The sequence below is a fragment of the Terrapene carolina genome, unplaced genomic scaffold (genome assembly GCF_002925995.2).
Source record: "Terrapene carolina triunguis isolate 2854851 unplaced genomic scaffold, T_m_triunguis-2.0 Scaffold96, whole genome shotgun sequence".
Lineage (NCBI taxonomy): Eukaryota > Metazoa > Chordata > Testudines > Emydidae > Terrapene > Terrapene triunguis.
The window spans coordinates 15,200,298-15,216,265 of record NW_020664447.1 but is presented as its reverse complement, the minus strand read 5'-3'; the positions used below and the strand labels follow the sequence as shown (position 1 = coordinate 15,216,265).

Sequence of the window (15,968 nt, the reverse complement as noted above, 5' to 3'; positions counted from 1 at the left end):
TTAATATAACAATTGTAAGTATTTAGACCAGACTATAAAGCTAGCCTGTGATCTTAGGTGCCTCTGTTTTAGAGTGCACAATTTTTCAGACACTTTGTTGGGCATCCAAAATCAGAAACATAGAAAGCATTGGCTGTAACATGTTTAGTTTTTCAGGTAGAAAAATAATTTTTTTCTCCCCAACATTTTTCTTGGGTTTTATAAAACTTTTCTTTGAATTTTTACATCTTCTTTGAATGCCCTCTTTCAGAGTCACTTTAGGCAAAAAGTCCTGATACATTGTAATTATTAGAGCTATAGAGAGAAGCTTGAAAGCATGAAGATAGCCTCCAGTTCTTAGTGTAGACTGTACTGTATATGTTGGAAAAGCATTTCTGTCCAATGCTAAAAGCCTGCAGGCAAATTAATGGTATAAAAATACTATGTCTTCTAATCTTCCTTTCTCGATCACTGAAGCCCCAATCTGAAAGAGCAGAATAGAGAAATGCTATTTTTGGTTTTATGCTGTATTATTTCCCCAGGCTTAACCAAATTGATAGTAATAAAATACAAGGTAGGCAATCCATTTGGGCATTATTTATAAATTGAAGGCTTTAGTCACAAAAGTGTTTTGCACTCTGTGTCCTTCATGCTTAAGAAATGATTAATTTGTTGCTTTAAATGCTTTGAGCATGGGGACTGTACAGATCTATTTCATATATGCAGAAGTTGAAGGGGTAGGGAGAGAAAGTTTGCACATTCACCAAACCCAAGCAGAGCTGCATTACATTTCCTATGCGAATAAATAGATAAATAAGCAGAATTTAATATAAAGCAAAACTCAGAAATTCAGTGAGTTGGGGCTACTCCAGACTGATGCAACAGATAAAACATTTTCAACAATTTTCAGTGGACAATTCCATATAAATAGATCCAATTTGAATGGTACTCTCACTGAAGCAGTCTGCTGGGAATAGTCCCATTATAGTATCTATATACCAATATAGTTCGGAAACAAGAATTTTTTCAATATGCCGGTTCACAAATACCATAGTTCTCTGGTTAAACTGGCCTGGGGTTTCAGGAGACCGCAGATTAATTCATGTATCTGCCACTGACTTCCTATGTGACCTTGGACAGGTAACTCAGCGTATCATTTTCAAAAGTACCTAAGAGACTTTCAGTGGATCTTAAGCTCCGAAACCACTAGAAAATGTTACTATTAATCTCTCTGTGCCTCGGTTCCCTATTTGTAAAATGGAGATAATAGTGTTTTCCTTTCTCCTACCCTTCACTAGTTTTCTTTATTTAGATTGTAAGGAGTTTGGGGCTGAAAATATTTATTACTATGTATATAGGCAATCATTACCACAGTCTGGCTATGATCTTGGTAGGAGATCGAGGTTTTACTGTAATACAAATAATACAAACTTTGTTATTTCATTCTAGCCCTCCACCACTAAATGGTGTCCTCAACGCTGCTGCTAAATACCAGATGAAATCTGGCAATGCAGTTCAAAGTAGCTGCATGACAGCCCAGGATCTTTGACTTCCTGTTGAAATTGAAATAAATAAAAAATATTTCTGCCTGTGGTTCAGCTAAACCCCAGAAATGCAGAAAGGTTTGAAAATTATATTTGGTAAAAGTTACCTAAATGTTTTTAATTTCAAAAAACTTTCAGGTGAGGTCTAGTTTTATCTGAAGCAGTTCACACATCTTTTCAGCTTCCCAGACAATGTAAACATTTTAGTGTTCAGCATCATTAAACTTTTTTTACTGTAATTAAACCTTTACCTTTGTTGGGTTCTTTCGGATTTGATGGGACTATAGAATGGTTGGTGAAATTCTGGTGTACGTTTTTTGTAGTCTGTGAAATTGTTTTGAAGTCTGTTGTGACACTGCCACTCTGGTGTGTGGATAATGTGGTCAGTGTATTTGATGGACTGTTCGTGGATGAGACTTCTGTGGAGCTCTTTAGAGAGTCTTTGGTGGAGATTGCTGCAGTAGAACTGGTCTTATAGGTGACTGAAGTGAAGTTTTTGGCTTCCGTTTTCGATGATACACCAGCATTTGTAGGCATGTTGCTTTCAGTCGCTGTGGACAAGTTGCTCATGGTTATGGATATTGTTGAAGATGGTGAGATTCTGTTGACATTTTTGGCAGGGGTATTTGTGCCATCTGTTGAGCCCTTATCCACATATGAAGTCGAAAATAACCCTGTGCCATTAGTGGATCTCTGAGCTACACTGTTACTTTGAGTGTTAATCTCTATTACTGTACTTTTTGTTGTTGCATTTTTATTGGCTGTTGTTGGGGTAACATGGCTTGTAGCAGGAGTAGTTATTCCGTTAGTTCCAGTAAGATCTAGCTGATGTGAAGTTCCTCGGTGTGTAGGTGAAGTCATATCTGTAGTTGAACTATTGTCAGTGTTTGTTGTTCTGACTGTACTACTGTAACCATTGCTTCTGGTCCACCATAAACTAACCGGCAGTAAAATAAAAAGAATTCCACTGGAAGGCAGCATGGTATTGACTTTGTGGTTTGTTTCTTTATGTAGAGAGCCTGAAAGAAGTGAAAAGTTTTGTAATTTAATTTATGATGTGAAACTGAGAGCTGGACAATGAAGACCCAGACATGTTGATGAAAACTTACAAATGGCTTGATACTAGAGACGTGAAGTCATGGAGGTTCCTAAAGGTATGTCTACACTGCAGTTAAACAACTGTGGCTGGCCTGTGTCAGCTGAGTCAGGCTTGGGCTGAGGGGGCTGTAAAATTGTGGTTTAGACATTCAGACCCAGGGCTTTGTGACAGGGGAGGGTCCCAAAGCCTGGGCTGTAGCCCAAGTGCAAACATCAGCACAACAGTTTTACAGTCTGAGTCCCATGACCCCAACTCAGCTAACGCGGGCCAGCTGTGGATGTTTAATTGCAATGTAGACATATCTGAAGGTTTTCATGTTGAGAACTTAACACTCCTGGATAGCAATAATATTCTCTCAAAGCATTACTGTTCCTCAACAAAGCTTTTTGCATGCTTCCATAGGCAAAGCTGTATACTCCCCTCCATTCTACAGCTCACAGTCTGTAACAACTTGCTATTACATGTAACCAAGAACCTCTTGCACCAAGACCCATGCCTAAAAGGGCATGCTTTCAGCAACTGATGCTTTCTGGTCACAGGGTAGCACCCAGCAATATGAGAGTAATAGGGGTGTGGCAAGGCTGAAGAGCTAAGTAACAGAGTGTGTTCCCATGCAAAGTGGTATAGTTGTTGTTGCGATTAGCCTTTGAAGGTCATGATTTCCCTTACATGTTTTGTGACCTCGAGGGGGAGACCATCACAGGAATACAGCTGCTGCCAGGAGATTAATGACAGTTCAGCAGCTAAGCCAGCCCATGGAATTAGCGGAGCTGCATTTCTGCTTCAGAACCAAACATCAACACCAAAGCAGTGCAGTCTGCCCTGATTTGCAAATGTTCAACCAAGGATCAGCAAGTATCCTGATCCCCAATCTCTTGAGACATATTGCCATATGCTTATCTAGCTTTCCAGAGTAGTGACAGCTTGAGGTCATGCTATCATTACTTCCCAAAGATCACAGACTAAAATGTGAAGGTTAGCACTACTTTCAATAGCGTTAATTAACCCACTATTCTTATGCATGTTTTGTTGCCTGTAGGAAGGAGACATGCTGCCTAGAGGCAGTGACCTGGCTCCTTTCCCTTTCACCCTTCAGCTCCACTGTCTGGTCCGTTTTCCTTTCACCTTTATAAATCTAACTATGGGTTTTTCCACAGCTTTGCTCCTCTCTGCACAGCACAGCCGGGGAGAGGGATGAGTATAGCTATGGACTCTAACAGTAGCTGCTGAAGTAAGCCAGCTTGTCTCTGTGACACCCTCCCTACAGAGATTTCTGTCATTTGACAGATGATATGGTTCAGTTTCAGCTATTAGTCAATGAACCTGACATTAGGTCTGATCCTGCTCCCATTGCAGTCAGTGACTGAACTCCCATTGACTTCAGTGGGTACAAGATGTAGTGCCCAGGACTGGAATCTGTATGTATTTGCGGGATTCAGCTTTCAGCAATCTGTTTATAAATATTGTTTCCATGTTGGTAAATTGATCGGTCTCCCAATATAGGGTAGTCATCTGCCAGGTGGGATTAATATTCCTTACTTATTCAGCTAAAAATAAAAGTTTAAAAACTTTATTTTTATTATTATTATTTTACAGAAATAAGTATTGCAGCTTTCTGCTTAGAGCTAATCTTTGTGTCTGGTGTCTCAAATCTGTAACTGAACAGCCAACTCTCACAATTATATTAATGAAAGTTGCTTTGTTTTCACTATACCTGGGTACAGGGACGGTTTTCTAATTGGAGTAATAATTACAGAAAAGTATAGCAAACAAAACTTTAAATGAGCTTTTACTAAGCTTTCAAATATTTGCTTTCATCTTGAAAGTACCATTGTTTTAGCTCACTGGCATGACCCCTCTTTTTCCTTGTATCAGTAGCCATGTCATTACTGAACAAAGTGAGTTTTGTCATATTTCTTATTTCACCTTGACTGTAATTTGAAACTACCAAGGGAAATTACTAACAGTTCACTTTAACTGCACCTTTCGTTTCTGTCTCATAATGCTAAAGAGTCAGCATCCTAACTGAACAATGTGGTTTTCATGATTTCCTTAATCCTGTAATTTTTTTCCTCGGGGACAAAAAGGGAGAAAACGCCTTGCCACAAAAATTTTTTTACAGTAGTTCTAAGGCTATATTTAGGTTGTATTTCTTGGAAACCCTTGGTGTCTAATAATTAACTGGTCTTTTATTAGTGTAGCATTAAGATTCAGATCAGAAACAACCCTACAGCCCTAGAAAACCACCCGTTGCCCTTAGAGCTTAATATGCAAATAGTGGTATTATAGGACAACTGCAAATATTGCAGCTCCAGCACCTTGGACTAGCCAAAATCTGATGAACAGAAGATTAGCCAGAATCTAAAGAATTTTCCAGGTAGCTTGAGCCACTAATTGTAAAATATCTTTTAAAAGGAGAAATGATTTGATATGATGATTCTGATCTTGCTGGCACCTGTAAGTAACTACACTGAAATCACACTAAGGACAAAGCCGTGTAAATGATATTTGAATCAAACTCTCTGACTTAGACTCTTCCCTCATTATGGCCCCAATCCTTCAATGACATGTGTGCATACCCTGTCTTAGTGTGGAGCCCTACTAAAGTCAGGCACAGGGGTCCATCTGCAGGCATCTCATTGCAGGATCAGGGCATATAGATGGAACTACATACAGATCCCTAAACAAACCATTTGACATTGGTAGCTTGTCACTTTGGACTTGAGTACAATTTTGAACAATATCACATATTTTTACTAGTTTTATTTTGCTTAAAACTGAATACTCAGGAGAAAGGCTAGTGAAAATCCGTGTCACTCTGTGGTTAATGATACTTAAAGCACTGACTTTATTTTATTGATCTTTTTTGGCAGTATTCCTACTGTATATGGCTCCTCCTCTACATTCATATGTGTGCATATGTGCATACACACAGTGAAATCCTGGCCTCATAGAAGTCAATGGCAAAACTCCTAGAGTATGCCTACACTGCAGATGCAACCATGCCTCCCAGCCCAGGTAGACAGACTCAGGCTGTCGATTCCTAGACTTAGTTCATTAAGAGCAAATCCTAAACTTACTTGCTAAAATCACTTCTTAAAAGTGCAGGAAAAGCAATTATCAGCAAACTTTGAATTACAGTGAAATATTTTCATCTTCTCTTTATGGTTCTTACATCTCTGCCTACCTTTGCTGTTAAATCTTGGAATTACTGGCCCAAGTTAATTTGTCTTTTAATGTTTTCCTTATGGGGTAGTTTTGCTATGAGTTTGGTTACCAAGTCCCTACATTCACCCAAATATCTTGTCCAAAAAATCAGTGCTGCTGTGATTACTTAGCCAAATTCATTAATAAAAATGCACTTACCTTTTAGCTCTACAGTATATGCAGGTAGGTTTGAAATACTTCTGTGGCACAGAGTGCAATTAGTTTAGTGAACACAGTAGAACACAGGTACTGTAAATGCAGCTGTCACGCTCATCAGGAATGCACTGTAGAAACTTAACTAGGTGGGGCCGTATTTCCCTGTGTGTAATAGAACACCTGAGAACCAGACTGACCTGCTTCTCAGTTGTCTTTGTTAAGAGCTACCATTACAGAAATTACAGGTTTCATTGTAAAGTGGGAAGACAAGTGCCCATTGATTCTGTGAAGATTACAAAATCTTTACATTGATGTTTGGACAAGGGTATCAAATTTCTATAAACTATATGGGGTATTGGTCTTCTCTTAATTAGACAGCAGCCATTTTAATAAAGTAGTTTTCTGTTGAGACACACTTTTTTACTGTACATGTATTCCAAACTGAAATAATCAACCAATGGAACTCCTTGCCAGAGGATGTTGTGAAGGCCAAGACTGTAACAGGGTTCAAAAAAGAACTAGATAAATTCATGGAGGATAGGTCCATCAATAGCTATTAGCTAGGATGGGCAGGGATGGTGTCCCTAGCCTCTGTTTACCAGAAGCTGGAAATAGGTGACAGGGGATAAATCACTTGATGATTACCTGTTCTGATTATTCCCTCTGAAGCACCTGGCATTGGCCACTGTCAGAGGAGAGGATATGGGGCTAGACCTAATATGGCCATTTTTAGGGTTTGAAGAGAAATGTTTGTAGAAGATGAATAAGCAAAAGTTAATTATACTATGGCATATTCTTAATATACATCAACTTTCTACTATATATATATATATATATATGTACATGCTGTTATGCATTAGCCCAAGCCCCTGGGTCCAATTACCCTCCTAATTTGAAGGGATTTGAAATGCAGATTTAGATCCAAATTTGGTAAATCGAACCATAAACCCAGATGGTTGGGAGAAATAATAATCAGATTCAGATCTGAATCTTGCATGTCAGGCCCTTCTTTACATGCTATATATAATCTTGGGGATAGATTTAGAGCAAAGGGGGTTGGGGGAAGCCAAACATGCGCAGTTTAATTTTTTACATACTGAAGTAGTCAGGACTACTTGCTACTGTAATTATATTTTTTATTTATTCTAGACTGGTATGTGTTGGAGAGGGATGCAGAGGTGTTCCAGTAATGTCTGAATAACTCCATGAGTGGAATACCATGGCGCTTTTGTTTCCACTTGAAATTTTTGAAAGAATCATGTGCAACTACTATTTCATGCCTTTCTCCAGTGTCATTATTTGTATATTAGTGATAGCTCTTATTTGCACTAGATGTAAGCCCCAGGCAGACACTCCTGCACCCATATGGAACCCTCCTGAAGCCAGAGTGGCTCCTCACAGGTGCATGGGTTAGTCCATACAGTGTTAATTGCAGATTCGGGACCTAATTTTAATTTAACCCCATACCTACCTGCAATAGCAACCTTGGGAGCCCTACTTTAGACAAGTCTCTAACAGCTTGCTAGTATTTTACCTACTATATCATTTAGACGTGTTCTGAACAGGGTTAGGTGACAAGATCAGTTAAAACACCATCAGCCTACCTACATTAGCACTCTCATCATTGCAACAACTGGTAGAGCTGCAGCAGTGGAAATTGGTTGGGGGCTGCTCAAGCCTTATTAGCCCAACTGAATGGCGTACACATGGAGTAACTGTAATCTACTTTTATATATCAGGAAGTATTTCTAGCTTGTTGAGAGCAAGTTGTAACTAATCTTAGGCAATAGATTTATTATTACACATGGAAGTAAACTACATGTAGTTCACACAAGTAATTATAGTGCCTAGGTAGTGCATTTTGATTGCCTGTGAATGTGATGAGATTTCTTTTAAAAACCAACTGTTTTGTTCGTTTGAAGATTCTACTGCTAATGAAAATACTTATCTTAAGGCATGGGAATAGCCACTAAGTAGATATGAGGGACACAGAACCTCCACTTTCAAATCTTTCTTGCCCTGTTATTGTCCCTTCATTGTGGCTATGAGACTCGTTCACATTCATTTCTGGTTTCCCATACCTGTGGTTTTCATGTTGTTTCACCTCTGTATTGAAGCAGCAGTTCATGATGAGAAATACATTAACTTCTATACCTCACTGAAATGAGTTATGTAAATACCTGCAATTCCTTCTTCCACACAGCATAAAAGATGGAAGGGGAAGAGCAATAATCACACACAGCAATGGGACTAAAGGTGCAATGGGAAGTAGAGTGACCAGATAGAAAGTGTGAAAAATCAGGACAGGAGGTGGGGGGTAATAGGCACCTCTATAAGAAAAAGCCTCAAATATCTAGACTGTCCCTATAAAATTGGGACATCTGGTCACCCTAATGGGAAGGGGAAGAGTGGCAACTTGGTATAATCAAGTTGTATAGCCACTAGAAAAAATAAACACTGACTTCATACAAGAAAAGGGGATATTGACTGGTGGTAGCAATTGTGAGGGTTAAAATACCTGTGTAGCCTGAGGGAAACTAGAGGCCATAGTAATTTACTCTCTAGGAGTGTGTAAAGTCATTAAAAACTGCAAATTATTACCAAGTGTGACAGACCCAGACCAGTGGGGTACAGGAGTCTGGTAGAGGGCAAATATACTGGTCACTGGATGAGTAGTTTTCTGTTTCCTGAGTAACCAGAGCAGGGGCTGCACTAGAGTAATCAGGAACCTGCTAGAACCAGTTAAGGCAGGCAGGCTAATTAGGACACCTGGAGCCAATTAAGGCAGGCTAATCAGGGCACCTGGGTTTTAAAAGGAGCTCACTTCAGTTTGTGGTGCGAGTGTGAGGAGCTGGGAGCAAGAGGCGCAAGGAGCTGAGAGTGAGAGGGTGTGCTGCTGGAGGACTGAGGAGCACAAGTGTTATCAGACACCAGGAGGAATGTCCTGTGGTGAGAATAAGGAAGGTGTTTGGAGGAGGCCATGGGGAAGTAGCCCAGGGAGTTGTAGCTGTCATGCAGCTGTTACGGGAGGCACTATAGACAGCTGCAGCCCACAGGGCCCTGGGCTGGAACCCGGAGTAGAGGGCGGGCCCGGGTTCCCCCCAAACCTCCCAATTGACCTGGACTGTGGGTTCTTCCAGAGGGGAAGGTCTCTGGGCTGTTCCCCAACCCACATGGTGAATCTCTGAGGCAAGAAAATCCGCCAATAAGCGCAGGACCCACCAAGATAGAGGAGGAGTTTGTCACACTGGTGTCAGGAGTGGGATCTTGGGGTGCACAGCGTGGCGGAAGAAGGAGGGTGATTTAAAAAAAAAAACCCCAAAAAAGGGAGAGGGTTTATTTTTTTCACTACAATGGATAACGTAGTGCGGGCACTGATACAAGCTACGGCAGCCCAGCAGGAGGCTACCCGTGTCCAGGCAGCCGCCCAACAGGAGGCAGTGCGGCTGCAGCAAGAGACTAATCGCCTGCTGATGGACCAGGCTGCTCAAGACCGAGCTATGTTGCGGGAACTGGTAAACCAGGTAAAGTCCCTTACAGAGCTGAATTGCGGCCATGATGGGATGCGGCTCATACGGGCCAGCCATTGGCTGCAGAAAATGACACGGGAGGATGATATAGAGGCATACCTTCTGGCCTTTGAGAGGACAGCCCTACGGGAGGCCTGGCCTCGAGATCAGTGGTCTGGCATCCTTGCCCCATTCCTGTGTGGGGAGGCCCAGAAGGCCTACCATGATCTGCCTGAAGAGGCTGCGGCAGACTACCCTAAGCTGAAAGCAGAGATCCTGGCCAGATCTGGGGTAACGACAGCAGTGTGGGCCCAGCAGAATCACGGTTGGAGGTACCAGGAAGACAAAACCCCGTGGTCCCAATTGTATGACCTCATCCATCTCGCACGAAAGTGGTTGCAAACAGAGTCCCGGAGTCCGGAAGAGATACTAGCGGTTCTGGTCATCGACCGATACATGAGGGGACTACCACCAGACCTTCAGTGCCTGGGTAAGCCAGAACGAACCCTCCACCTATGACAAGGTTGTCGCCCTGGTAGAGAAGCGAAGGACAGCGAGGGAGCTGACCCGACCAGTTAAGGAAGAGGCACCCCTGGTTAAACTAGCAGCACCAAGCCCTAAAGTGCGGGTGACTGGGCCACCAGGAGGGCCCAGGTGGAAAAAGAGAGAGGCTGAAGGCCCATCAGAGGCCACAAAGAGTCGGAGCACTGAGAGAGAAGAGGATCGTGATGTTAGACTGCCCAAACCAAGAGACCGGGGAATGCCTAGGGCTCCATACAGATGTTATGCCTGCGGGGAGTGGGGACACATAGCTGCACAGTGTCCCAATGCTGAGGAGCCTATGCAGTGTAACCTGGGGAACTGGGCAGATCCATGCTCCCTAATCCACCTTGTGGGGGTCTCACTAACCCCACATATGTATACCAGACCAGTGAAACTAAATGGGGTAGGGACCACGGCACTGGTTGATCCGGGGAGTGCTATCACGCTTATCTCAGGGAAGCTCGTGAAGCGTATTCAGCTGCTGCAGGCTAAACGTACGGGGATAACATGTGTCCATGGAACAGTTAGTTACTACCCCACCACCCCAGTAAAAATCGAGATCCAAGGGAACACTACTGAGGTAGCAGCAGGTGTAGTCCCTAAACTCCCATACCCGGTGCTCATAGGGAGGGACTTCCCAGGGTTTGGAAACTTACTCCCGGTAGGGGGATTGGAGAAAGATGGGGACCCTAAAATTGGTGAGGCATCCACAGCAGACTGCCAACCCCCAATCTTCTCTGAAATATCCCCAGATTTGTTCTCCACTCCCAGACAGAGTAGAAAGACAAAAAGGGAAAGAAGAGCAGCTAAGGCCTTGGGAACCCGAATACTGACCCAAAGCCAGAGGGTCGCTCTTGTAGGTAGGCAGACCCACGCAGCTGAAAAGGAGGCCATGCAGGAGGGAGAAGCACCTGAGTCTGACCCCCACCCTAATGCTTCTGAACCAGTAGAGGCAACAGAGACTGGGCCCCTAGATCTTGGGCAGATTAGCCCCAGGAGAGGAAATTTTGGACGGGACCAGGCAGAAGACCCAAGGTATGACAACATTAGGAAGGAGGTGACTGAAATAGATGGGGTCCCCGTGGAAGGGAAAACCCAGGGACCAGGACCCTACTTCATAATGAAGAAGGATCTCTTATACCGGGTTGCACCAGTACAGGGGCAGAAGGTACAGCAAATCCTAGTACCTCAAAAACACCAGAACGCTGTATTAAGTCTTGCTCATAGTCATCTTTTTGGGGGGCATTTGGGGGTAGAGAAGACCCTGGCACGAGTCCTACGACGGTTCTTCTGGCCCGTAGTACATGAAGAAGTGCGGAGGTACTGTGCCTCCTGCCCGGAGTGTCAGCTGCACAGTCCCCGTCCCCACTTGAGGGCACCTTTAGTACCCCTTCCCATCATAGAGGTCCCCTTCGAGCGAATAGCCATGGACCTAGTGGGACCCCGGAGAAGACGGCTCGGGGCCACCAATACATACTTGTTGTTTTGGACTATGCTACTCGCCATCCAGAAGCCGTCCCTCTGCGGAACACGGCCTCTAAAACTATAGCCAAAGAACTGGTAGGGATCTTTGCCAGAATGGGGCTACTGAAGGAGATATTAACCGACCAAGGAACCCCATTTATGTCGAAGCTAATGAAGGACCTCTGTACGCTGCTCCATATACATACCCTGAGAACTTCGGTCTACCATCCGCAGACTGATGGGTTGGTAGAAAGGTTTAACCAAACCCTCAAGGCTATGATAAGGAAGGTGGTAAGTCAGGATGGGAAGGATTGGGACACCCTACTACCCTACCTTATGTTCGCTATCCGGGAGGTACCTCAGGCCTCAACTGGGTTTTCCCCCTTCGAATTATTATACGGACATCACCCCCGTGGCATACTAGATATCGCCAAAGAGATCTGGGAAGAGGAACCCAATGAGGGGAGAAATATAATAGAGCATGTAATGCAGATGCGAGACTGGATAGCCCGGGTTACCCCTATTGTACGGGAACATTTGGAGAAGGCACAGGAGGCCCAGCGAACCCATTACAATCGCCAGGCAAAAGTGCGACAGTTCCAACCAGGGGATCGGGTTCTGGTGTTGGTACCCACGGCAGAAAGCAAGCTTCTGGCCCAATGGCAGGGGCCCTATGAGGTGGTTGAACCCGTGGGGGAAGTAACTTACAAGGTGCGGCAGCCAGGACGCAGAAAACAAGAACAGATTTATCACGTTAACCTTCTGAAACCCTGGCATGCACAAGAGGCATGCACAATGGTCCAAAAAGACCTAACCCAGGAAAACAAGCCTTCCAAACAGGTGAGAGTGTCTCCCGATTTAACACCAGACCAGAAGAATGAGGTGTCTGAGATGATCTTCTGAACCAAGATGTGTTCTCGACAAAACCGGGTCGAACAACCGAGACATACCACCACATCGTCACGAACCCTGGAGCCAGAGTAACAATGAGGCCCTAGCGGGTGCCAGTGGCAAAAAGGGAGGAAATAAAAGCAGAAGTAAAAAAAATGCTGGCGTTGGGGATCATCGAAGAATCCCACAGTCAGTGGTCCAGCCCAATCGTGCTGGTGCCCAAAACTGATGGCACCACAAGATTTTGCAACAACTTCCGGCGACTAAACGAAGTATCCCAGTTTGACGTGTACCCCATACCTCGCATAGATGAGCTAGTGGACCGTCTGGGTAATGCCCGGTACTTGACTACCCTAGACGTGACAAAGGGGTACTGGCAGATTCCCCTTGCAGAAGACGCAAAGGAAAAGACTGCGTTCTCTACACCAGAGGGTCTTTTTCAATATACTGTCCTCCCTTTTGGACTACATGGGGCCCCAGCTACCTTCCAGCGCCTCATGGACAAGCTATTACGCCCGCATAACAGTTGTGCTGCTGCCTACTTGGACGATGTGGTCATTCATACCCCAGACTGGGAAACCCACCTGGAGAAGGTGGAGGCAGTCCTCGATACCTTCAGGCGAGCTGGCCTTACAGCAAACCCTGCCAAGTGCACTGTAGGGTTTACAGAGGCCAAATATCTTGGCTACATTGTGGGTAAAGGTCTGGTAAAACCCCAAGTGAACAAGTTAGAGGCCATCCAAAATTGGCCCCGACCAAGTCGCAAGAAACAAGTCCGGGCGTTCCTAGGTGTGGTGGGGTATTACCGACGATTTATCCCCCACTTTGCCACAAGGGCAAGCCCCCTGACAGACCTAGTGAAAGCCCGTGGACCTGATCTGGTGAGATGGTCTGACACAGCAGAGGAAGCATTCACAGACCTACGGACTGCCCTCTGCAGAAACCCCGTACTGATAGCCCCTGATTTCACCAAGGAGTTTATCCTGCAGACAGATGCATCGGAAGTAGGGTTGGGGCCATTCTATCACAGATGGTCGGAGAGGAGGAACACCCAATTCTATACCTCAGTCGGAAACTCCTTCCAAGGGAACAAAAATATGCAGTGGTGGAGAGAGAATGCCTCCCTGTAAAATGGGCCATGGAAACATTGCGCTATTACCTGCTCGGGCGCAGATTTGTCCTCGTGACCGACCATGCCCCTCTTCAGTGGATGCAGTGGAACAAGGAGAAGAACACAAGGGTGACCAGATGGTTCTTATCCCTCCAACCTTTCCAGTTCCGTGTGCAACACAGACCAGGGAGCCATCATGGCAACGCCGATGGCTTGTCACGTGTGCACTGTCTGGCGTCCCAAGCTGCCCAACCCCTTGGCGTTGAGCAGGGGGGAGGGATTTGTGACAGACCCAGACCAGTGGGGTACAGGAGTCTGGTAGAGGGCAAATATACTGGTCACTGGATGAGTAGTTTTCTGTTCCCTGAGTGACCAGAGCAGGGGCTGCACTAGAGTAATCAGGAACCTACTAGAACCAGTTAAGGCAGACAGGCTAATTAGGACACCTGGAGCCAATTAAGAAGAAGCTGCTAGAATCAATTAAGGCAGGCTAATCAGGGCACCTGGGTTTTAAAAGGAGCTCACTTCAGTTTGTGGTGGGAGTGTGAGGAGCTGAGAGTGAGAGGCGCAAGGAGCTGAGAGTGAGAGGGAGTGCTGCTTGAGGACTGAGAAGCACAAGTGTTATCAGACATCAGGAGGAAGGTCCTGTGGTGAGACTAAGGAAGGTGTTTGGAGGAGGCCAGGGGGAAGTAGCCCAGGGAGTTGTGGCTGTCATGCAGCTGTTACAGTAGGCACTATAGACAGCTGCAGCCCACAGGGCCCTGGGCTGGAACCCGGAGTAGAGGGTGGGCCCGGGTTCCCCCCCAAACCTCCCAATTGACCTGGACTGTGGGTTCTTCCAGAGGGGAAGGTCTCTGGGCTGTTCCCCAACCCACATGGTGAATCTCTGAGGCAAGAAAATCCTGAAGTCTTCCATCTTGAGGTCTATAAAATCATGAACGGTGTAGAGAATGTGAATAAATAAGGGTTATTTATCCCTTCACATAACACATGAACCAGGGTCACCCAATGAAATTAATAGGCAGCATACAGAAGTATTTATGCATAACAAGCAAACATAAGGAACAATAAACAAGAGGAAGTACTTCTTCACACAATGCACAGTCAACCTGTAGACCTTGTTGCCAGGGGATGCTGTGAAGGCCAAAAGTAAATCTGGGTTGAAAAAAAAATTAAATAAATTCATGGAGGGAATGCTGAGATTTTGAGAACAGTGGAACCTTTTCTCAAACAAGAACAGCTTGGCTTTAGGAAAAGACAAGGAACCACAGATGCCATGTTTCTATTAGCCAAGGTGGTCAGGGATGCAGCCCCATGCTCTGTGTGTCCCTAAGCCTCTGACTGCTAGAAGCTGGGACTAAACGACCGTGGATGGATCACTCAATAATTGCCCTGTTCTGTTTGTTCCCTCTGAAGCATTTGGCATTGACCACTGTCAGAAGACAGGATACTGGGCTAGATGGACCATTGGTCTGACTCAGTGTGGCCATTCTTATGTTCAGTGGAGTTATACCAGAGATAAAATTAACCTAACTAATAGACTTAGTAGTTCTTTTGGTTCATTGCTAATCAACTGATAATGGGAGCTGTAGTGTATCACCAATCATTCAGGTGATAGGAGAAACCCACTTTATAGGAAGGAAACTTATTTTATATTGACAGCTGGAAAGTATGTAATCCAGTAATGCAGTGGTTCTCACACTGTGGTCTACAGACTCTCTGGTACTCTACAGAGCCTTTCATGTAAGGAAACATGTTAGGAAACAGGCTGTGGTAGAAAGAGGTGTTGCCTGGGGGGTATAGTCCCTAAAAGAAGTTGTGTGTCTGTGTGAGGGTGGGTGGTTGTCTCTCTCTCTCTCTCTCTCTCTCACACACACACACACACACACACACACACACACACACACACACACACACACACACACACACACACACACACACATGAAGAGCTCAACCCAGTGGAGAAGTGGAAGAACTCCTGTAGAGGTGTATTAGTAATCCAGGGACAGGATAGGCATCTTTTAGTCAGAGTGAGGTGAAATCCAGGTGTGCTACGTGTATAGTGAAATTCTCCGCAGTGTGAGCAACGGTGGCAGAATCTGACCCCAAATGTTTATTTCACTGGATTCTAACATTATCAACCAAATTGAGGCTCAGAAAGGAAATGTTATGTAACATGCACAATCTCTTAATTTTATTTTAAAGGAAGTGTGTTAATAACTTTAACATAAACAGACACACACACACACACACACACACACACACACACACACAAAATGTAACAACCAACTTGTAGTGTTGGTTTTTATTGCTTGGCTTTACCACATCAGGGTTCTGCCTGCTATTCATAGGGTTACTGAAATAAGTCATTGGGTGCAATTTTCAAAGGGCCCAAGTGTCTTGGAGCCCAAGTCCAGTTGCAAGCCAATGGAAATTAAGTTTTTAAGTTACGTAGGCCATTTTGA

The 15,968-nt window shown here is 44.5% G+C and overlaps 2 protein-coding genes across 2 annotated transcripts in view; one reads left to right on the top strand and one right to left on the bottom strand.

Moving 5' to 3' along the window:
* MUC15 (mucin 15, cell surface associated) overlaps positions 1–2,504 on the bottom strand; it is a 7,314-nt gene extending 4,810 nt beyond the window's left edge. The window contains exon 1 of the mRNA XM_024214869.2: positions 1,775–2,504. Coding sequence (XP_024070637.2) covers positions 1,775–2,504 — 730 coding nt within the window. The remainder of the gene's footprint in view (positions 1–1,774) is intronic.
* The window catches only part of ANO3 (anoctamin 3), a 128,720-nt gene that overhangs the window by 78,095 nt on the left and 34,657 nt on the right, over positions 1–15,968 (top strand). The window lies entirely within an intron of this gene.